Below are 7,899 nucleotides of genomic sequence, written 5' to 3' on the forward strand. Positions count from 1 at the left end.
TGAGTCAGGGTTAGGGATTAGGGTTATGTTAAGGGATAGAGTTTGAAATAGATCAGGGTTCAGTTAGGATTAGGGTTAAGGTTGGAGTAGGGGTTAGAGTTAGGGGTTAGCATTAGTGATTAGGGTTAGAGTTATGGATAAGATACAGTTAGGATTAGGGATTAGGGTTAATGTCTAGATCAGGGTTATGGTTACATTAAAATTAGGGTTAAATTTATGTCAGAGTTGGGAGTCAGCTTTTCAGAGAGTGTTAGGCTTATGGTTACGGTTAGGTTTAAATTTACTCTTAACATTAGGGTTTAGGTTTGTGATTAGGGTTAGATTAGGGTAAATTTTAGGTTAGGGTTAGTGTTAGAGGTCTAGGGTTAGGGTTAGGATTTGCATTAGGGTTAGGGTTATGATTTGTTTATGGTTATGATTAGCGTTGGGTTTAGGGTGTGGTTAAGGATAAGGTTAGGTTAGAGCTAGGGTTAGGGGGTAGGGTTAGCGTTAAGATCAGGGTTAGTTTGAGGTTAGAGCGAGACTTAGCATTGAGATTAGATTTAGCATTAGAGTTATGGTTAGGTTTAGGTTASAGCTAGTTTTAGGGTTAKTGTTAGAGRGTAAGGGCTRGGGCTMGGTTAGTGTCACAGAACGASSTGCGGGTGAGTGACAAAATGCACATCACTTGTATGAAAGAAATAATAATAGGATTTATTGATATGGACAATGATTTCACGAGACTCTATGCAAAGGTCACTTATTATTTCCTGCATGGAGGCTCACGATAATACACAATTATCTTGGAGGCCCTCCCACCGAGTCACAAGATTCAGATTGGACCCTCTTGCTTTCCAAGCTCCTTCTGAGAAGAGTCTGGGTGTGGCTGGATCCAGTCCTAGTCCCAGACTCGGCCAAGAGTTTATGACTGAGGGTTCTTGTGCACAGTTAAAAAGTGAAGTTTAAAGAGAGCGYGCTATATTCGCTTACTATGAATCTGTTGTGGAAAGGATCTCTTAACCCCATGGAGTCTCCTTGAGAGGTGTCCCTGCTCAAGGAGAGATCCTGGCCTTCATCCCGCTGCTGTGAAAGGACAGCTCAAGGGGCTATTGGGCTGTCCCCATGTTTATGGGATAAGATGATTGACTTGTAGTCATTCTTTCATTTCAGAGGAGTTTTGCCTGGTGTATGCACCATCAGCCTTATCTCCCCATCAGGATTCAGCCATCAGGATAGTTATTGCTGGTAAATGTCTGAGTGGGGGAAGAAATCATGGAGGCGACCACTAGGATCAGATAATTGTCATTGGTGGTTAACACCTGAATAGGACTGCATGTGAAGTCATTTTGAGCTGGGAAAGGAGCATATCCATCACAGCACTGCAGGATGGGGAAAGGTCTCCCCAAGATAGACCCCACAACAACCCTTGGTGTCTCAGCCCACCACAGCCCTCCTGCTTGGGCAGCCTCCCCAAGCACCTGTCCCTGTCGAGTCCTGCAAACGTCCTATGTTGGACACCCCACAGCCTAAGCCTCACTGTGGGCACAGCAGCTCCAGGGGACAGGACTGTGTGTGTTTCGTGCCCCATTAGGCTCCAAGCTGGAACTAGAACCCGTGGCACAAGGACACAGAGGACAGGGACACTCTGTGTCTCTTGTTCCTCTATCCCAGAGATTCCCTGCCCCAGGCTGCACACAGCCCCCCCATGTCAGCCCCTCTCTCCAGCACCACACAAGAGTCCCTGCCCTTGGGTCCTCTTGCAGCTCCTGCTGCCCCAGGGACACAGCAGCTTGCCCTTGGATGACATGCAGAGAAACACATTTCTTTTCCCCATTTCTTCCTCCTTCTAAGAGCACAATTGCTCCTTTCTTCTTCTTCAGAGATATCCCTGCTCCCTAGAGAGCCCTTCCCCAGGTTGGTTCCTCAGGGATGGTCTGTCTGGAAGTTCCTGGAGACTCCTGGTGCTCCCTACAGGACCCTGAGATGCTGGTGCTGCTCTGCAGAGTGAGTGGGCTGGGGTGCTCTGGGGTCACAGGGTGACTGCAGTGGCTGTGGTGGTCGAGATTGGATACGGGGCCAGCTGGACAGACATCATTGCATCTGAGAACACCATATCTTTGGCTTTGAATGATGCTCTGAGCAATCACAGGACGTTTCAAATGGCTCAGGCTGTGTTCAGGGGTGTTCCTAGATCCAGACCACGGTCTCTGGAATAAGATATCAAAAGCGGCTCTTGCACCTTCCTTCCCTGTGCCTGCAAGGTCCCCACTGTGGGCATCTGCCACCATATGGGAGACAATGCCACACAGATTCTACTTGTCTACTGAGCAACCACAAATGAGAACTGAAGCCACTTGTTATTCCCTAACTCATGACCCCCTGAGCTCATTGCCTTGAGCCCATGAAGAGCCCCAGAAAAGCAACAAGTGCCTTTCAGGCTGAAAGTCCTTGAGTAAATTCTTGGCACCAGCTTTGGAAAAATATCCCAATCCAAATGCTGCATTGAAATAAACCCTTTTATTAGAAGGAAGACAGCTCTGACACACTGACAAGCACATTCAAAGAACACTTTGGGGTCAAAAAGACATGGTTAACACCTCTGGAGAAGTGGGATGAATACAAAATCTTGTGCACAAAGCTCATCGTTACAGTAAGAATGCCCAAATCACAGGAGATGTCTGAGCTGAATTAGGTATTACTTGAGTAAAGGAATAGGCAGCTTATTGCTGCTGAAATATTATCAAATGAATCAGCTTGTTCAGTCCATCCCTGAGTTCCTTGTTCCTCACGCTGTAGATGAAAGGGTTCACCACTGGAGGCAGAACTGAGTACAGAACAGCTACAGCCAAAACCAGAGTTGGGGAGGAGATGAAGCGGGGCTTCAGGTAGGCAGAAACTACAGTGCTGAGAAAAAGGGAGACCACGAGCAGGTGTGGGAGACACATGGAAAAGGCTTTGTACTGGCCCTGCTGAGAGGGGATTCTTAGCACAGCTCTGAAGATCTGCACGTAGGACACCACAATGAAAACGAAACACCCAAACGCTAAACAGACACTAACTACAATAACATCAGCTTCCTTGAGGTAGGAGTCTGAGCAGGAGAGCTTGAGGATCTGGGGGATCTCACAGAAAAACTGCTCCACCACATTGCCTTGGCAGAGTGGTATGGAAAATGTGTTCCCAGTGTGCAGGAGAGCATAGAGAAAATTAGATGCCCAGGCAGCTGCTGCCATTTTGACACAAGTTCTGCTGTCCAGGAGGATTCCATAGTGCAGGGGTCTGCAGATGGCAACATAGCGGTCATAGGCCATGACTGTGAGAAGAGAATATTCTGCTGACATGAAAAAGACAAACAAAAAGACCTGTGTAACACATCCCCAGAAGGAAATGGCCCTGGTGTCCCAGAGGGAATTGGCCATGGATTTGGGGACAGTGGTGGAGATGGAGCCAATGTCAAGGAGGGAGAGGTTGAGGAGGAAGAAGTACATGGGGGTGTGCAGGCGGTGGTCGCAGCCTATGGCTGTGATGATCAGGCTGTTGCACACGATGGCAGCCAGGTAGATGGCCAGGAAGAGGGAGAAGTGCAAGAGCTGCAGCTCCCGTGTGTCTGTGAATGCCAGGAGGAGGAACTCGTTGAGGGAGCTGCCATTGGACATTTGCTTTTGGTTCAGAGCACTGTTCAATGAGGAAAAAGCATCAACAAGTTAGTGAACATCTACACGTATCATCTAGACAAGAAGTGGCAACATCTCAGGACAGTCCCTATCAGGCCCCTTATCCTGTAGCGGGAAAGGACCAGGCTTCAGGAGAGACACAGCCCCTCTTCCACCAAGAATGGTCCTCATGACTGGCAATCCATGGCCTTGAGGGCTGGGAGAGGAGACAGGGGGCTTGCTTGAGAGGAAGACATCTGCTTAGCAGGGACTGACCAAGGCTGATCCAAACGCCCCTCTCACTGCAAGTGCCTTTCTAGTTCCCTCCCACTAACTGATCCTGTCTCCACGGATGGAGCTTTTCCTCCAAACTTTTCCACCACCTTCCAGATGTTGCCCAGAAGGACACTGTGGGCAGGAGGGATCGTGCAGTAACACCATGATAGCTGTGCCAAGGGAGGCAGTTCCAGGCAGGGACACAGGAGCACTCAGAAGTGTCTCCTCTCCTGGATATCTGGCTGCTCCAGGAGAACTGCTGCCCTGGCCCCCATGGCCTGGAGAGCAGAGGGCTGTGCTGGTGTGGAGAGGAGAGGAGGCGCTGGATGTGGCCATTCCCTCTTACCCTCTGACCATGATTCTATTGCCTGGAGTCGTCCACGCAGGAGCTGTTTCTCTGTCCCCACATCTCTGCCCTGTCCATGTTCACAGATCCCACTGCACCCGCTGGGCTGCCCTGCAGACACCTCGCAGGAGCAGGACCCGATTGTGTTTGCAGGTGCAAAGCAGCAGGTGAGACAAACCTCGCCAAGGCTGGAAAAAGGATTCTGGCTGGGAATCCCTTCTCTAAAGAACCACCAGCTCCAAGAAGGACAAGCTGGGAGAGCCACACTGACACATCCAATGAGATGCTGAAGGTGCCATGTTCAGAAGTTCCCCTCAGGATCCACAGCAGCGTAGCCCTGCAGCCAGACACTTACCGTGTCATGGACTGGGAATATTTCTCCTGCAGTGAGCTCTTAATCATCTTCCCATCCCCAACTGTCCTTCACTTAGGAGCGACTCATCCCTGCCTGGTGCCTGCGGGCAGTGCCCTGAGTCTTGGGCTCCTTTAAGAGGAGCTGCTCCTGGGCAGAGCTGTCTCTCTGCAGCGCCTGCCACGTTGCCAGGGGCTCCCGCAGTCCCAGGAGCCAGGCCCAGCTCAGGAGCAGGGCCCCAGCTGGAGACGGGACACTTTCTGTCCCCTGAGCAGCCTCCAGGGGTTTCTGGGGCTCCAGGGCTGTGAGAGGGGAAGCTGTTTGGGTGTCTACAGGATGTATGTACTTGGCTGCAGGTAGGAACCAGCATAGGACAGGCTCTGCTGAAGAGAGAAAAAGGGGATCAAAGGGGATCAAAGCCACCAAAGGAGCAAAGGAGATCTTCATGCTCTTGGTATGGCTGTTGTCTCTGCCACCAACACAGACACCCTGAAAGGTGTCATATCATTGTCCTGCCCTGAGCACTGTACACCCCCAACCACTCACTGTCCAGAGGAAAACCTGAAAAACGTGTAGGAAAAAAGCCCCCTTCCCAGAAGCTCCGTGACCGAGCCTGGACATTTGGCCTGATAAAACATCAAGGGTTAATGTGGCTTTAGAGCCACCTGCACGTTTCCTCTGCCTACCTGTTATCAGCGATGGCAATTTTCTTCTCTCATCAGCCCCTGGGGAGTCTTCGCTGTTAACAGCTAGCAGTGGGACCCATTAAAACTCAACCAAAAGTTGGGATTTATTTTCACTTTGAATTCTTCCGTGTTTATTTCAGTCTCCTCTCAGTTACTGAGGTTCATGGGCTCAATACCAAATACACCATAGGGATCATTAAAATGCAAAAAGCTCTCACAAATCATGCATCTTCCTGTAATTTTTACCAAGTCTTGCCTGGCTAATTATAGAGGTTTGGGGATTTTAGCTGAACCGTGGAAACATCAGTAATATACAAGTATTTCTGCTTTTAAAGTGTTTCATGTTATTCTTGTTATTCAGCTTTCAGAGGAAGTGACAGCAGCATTCTCTCCAACTGGAATCAATCCAGAATGACTCCTGATGAAGTCTGGACATGTAGAAAACAAGGATCCCAAACCTGAAGCACTCTATAGACACTCCTACTCTCTCCTCSCCAACTTGGCCATTCCTCTCTTCAGCCACCTGGGATTTCCATCACTCTTGTTAGAAGGCTCCCTGTTCTTCTGAGATCAGCAACTGAAGGTTACAGCTCATCTGTCCCAAATCCCCACTTTTTTTTTTTCCTTAGAGAACTAGTTACAAATAATTATATTTTTTTTTCTTATTTGCAAAGAAACAGAAATAAAGCATGAAATATTTTCATAAAGACTAATGATGCTCTTTGAGTGTAGGCTAAGCTTTAAACTCCCTGAAGTGTAAACCTTTGTTCTCTGAATGAACAAAGAGGAATGGGAGTCACAATACTGCAATTTAACAATGGCCAGCTCGTGTCCCATAAAGACGGTGTTAGGAATTATCAARTTAARCAGGACACAAGTGAATAGGAGAGTCATACAGCTCCTGCAGACCCTGAGTCATGATGCAGGACATGCTGCTTTGGGACATCACAAATCTGCCTGTGCCTCTCTACAAAAGTAGGGAAAAGCCTGTGATGCAAGACCCTAGAGAGAAGAGATTTTCCTGGCTGGTCAGGGTGACCCAAGCAGGACTTGGGGATGTCAAAGGAAACCCAACGCACCAACACCAAAAGCACTGCAGCTTCCTGAACCCTCRTGCTAGGAGCRGKAGGKGGCAGGAAAAACAGCCATGTCTTAGACTTTCTCCATCAGACCTTCAGCTCCACAACTTGTCATGGCTTCAAGGGAGCTTGCATGTTTTTGCYGAAAAGATCTTGCACTGGTGAATAAAGCAACTAGCTAAAGCCCCTCTATCCTGCCAGTGCCTTTGCACCCTTTCTCCAAGGAGAACATGATTGCACAGAAAGTTACAGGTCTCCAATCTCTTCCAATCCTGTCTATGCCCTAAAGGCAGGTGGAGCTCTGAGGTCCTCAGTCTCCCTCCTCCTCATTAAGGAGCTGCCTTTCCCTGTGGGTGCAGAGCTCCGCAGGTGTCAGCCCCTCCACAGTCCCCGTCAGGAAAACCCTGCTGTCCCCACTGCTGCTGCCGGCTCCTCARYRGCTCTGGCAGCAGGGACCTCAGCACCAGCACCCAACGGGAGCCTCCTGCYGGCCCAGCAGCTCCTGGGACAKCGGGCACCTCGCACRYGCCCAGSCCAGCGGGGGCTGCTGCTGCCAYGGGCTGCAGGGACACCAGGGTCCTGGGCAGAGCCGCCCTGCCCAGGGAGGGACTGCTGACATCACCATCACCTGCCCACCCACTGCCCATCCTGGACAATCAGGGGCTGCGGCAGCAGTGACCTCACCAGCCGACGCCCACACATCAGCACAGAGCAGCCCTGTGGAGAGAAGGGAGCTCCCCGCACTGTCCCCRCAATGGCCTCCTTGTCCCTGCTGCTGCTGGGACACGTGTGGCCTCCCAGGCAGCGCCTGCTGCTGCCCGGGCAGCTCCTCGCACACAGGGACCTCCCCGCGTGTTGGCAGCAGACCCGCGCTGCTGCTGGGACAGGAGCGGCCCCAGAGCCTGGCCCAGCCACGGGCCAGCTCTGACCTTGCAGCTGCTCCGTCATCAGGGACCTGCCAGGGAACTGCCCACCAGGGACAGCGGGAATGAATGTGCAAGTGGAGGACCTTGTCCTGCCTGTGCTCCATGAACGCACACGAAGCACAACCCAACCAGCACCATGTTGGGAGWGYRTTTAGRCCCTCTACATGAATCCCAACAGAGCAAGACAGTTTGGGAGGGTGGAGAGCAGCCCTGGAAAGAGAATGTCCTGCTGCTGTGGTTGGACATGGCTCCAGGAAACCTGAAGCCCTCATGCAATGGCTGTTGTGACTAAACACCTACTGGGGTAGTGCCAAAGGTGACTCTGACAAAACCAAGCTGTCCTCATTGCACATGGGGCATGAGAGTCACCTCAGGCGAGCAGACTCTGAGGATCCCTCCTCCCTGCTGCTGCAGGGGTAAGCCTAGCGTCCTGTTTAAACATGGTCTCTATAAGCACAGGTCTATCTATATCTCTCATGATCAGAATCAGCAGAGCTTGATTGAACTTGAACTGAAATAGCATGAACTAGATTTTTACTTTTATTATTACTATTATTATTTTTTATTAAGAATGTAAGAGGGAAAATTGAGCAAGAAAGAGA

At 50.4% G+C, this 7,899-nt stretch overlaps 1 protein-coding gene across 1 annotated transcript; it reads right to left on the reverse strand.

The window, feature by feature from the left end:
• Positions 1 to 2,699: 2,699 nt before the first annotated feature.
• Positions 2,700 to 3,635, reverse strand: LOC112956545 (olfactory receptor 14C36-like). The gene has a single exon (XM_026050060.1). It carries the CDS (start codon positions 3,633 to 3,635, stop codon positions 2,700 to 2,702), a length of 936 nt encoding a protein of 311 aa, XP_025905845.1.
• Positions 3,636 to 7,899: the final 4,264 nt, after the last annotated feature.

Source organism: Nothoprocta perdicaria, unplaced genomic scaffold (assembly GCF_003342845.1).
Source record: "Nothoprocta perdicaria isolate Ctin4 unplaced genomic scaffold, notPer1 scaffold_642, whole genome shotgun sequence".
Lineage (NCBI taxonomy): Eukaryota > Metazoa > Chordata > Aves > Tinamiformes > Tinamidae > Nothoprocta > Nothoprocta perdicaria.

Coding starts and splice junctions, on each gene's coding strand:
- LOC112956545 (XM_026050060.1), bottom strand. CDS start 3,635: ATGTCCAATGGCAGCTCCCTCAACGAGTTCCTCCTCCTGGCATTCACA.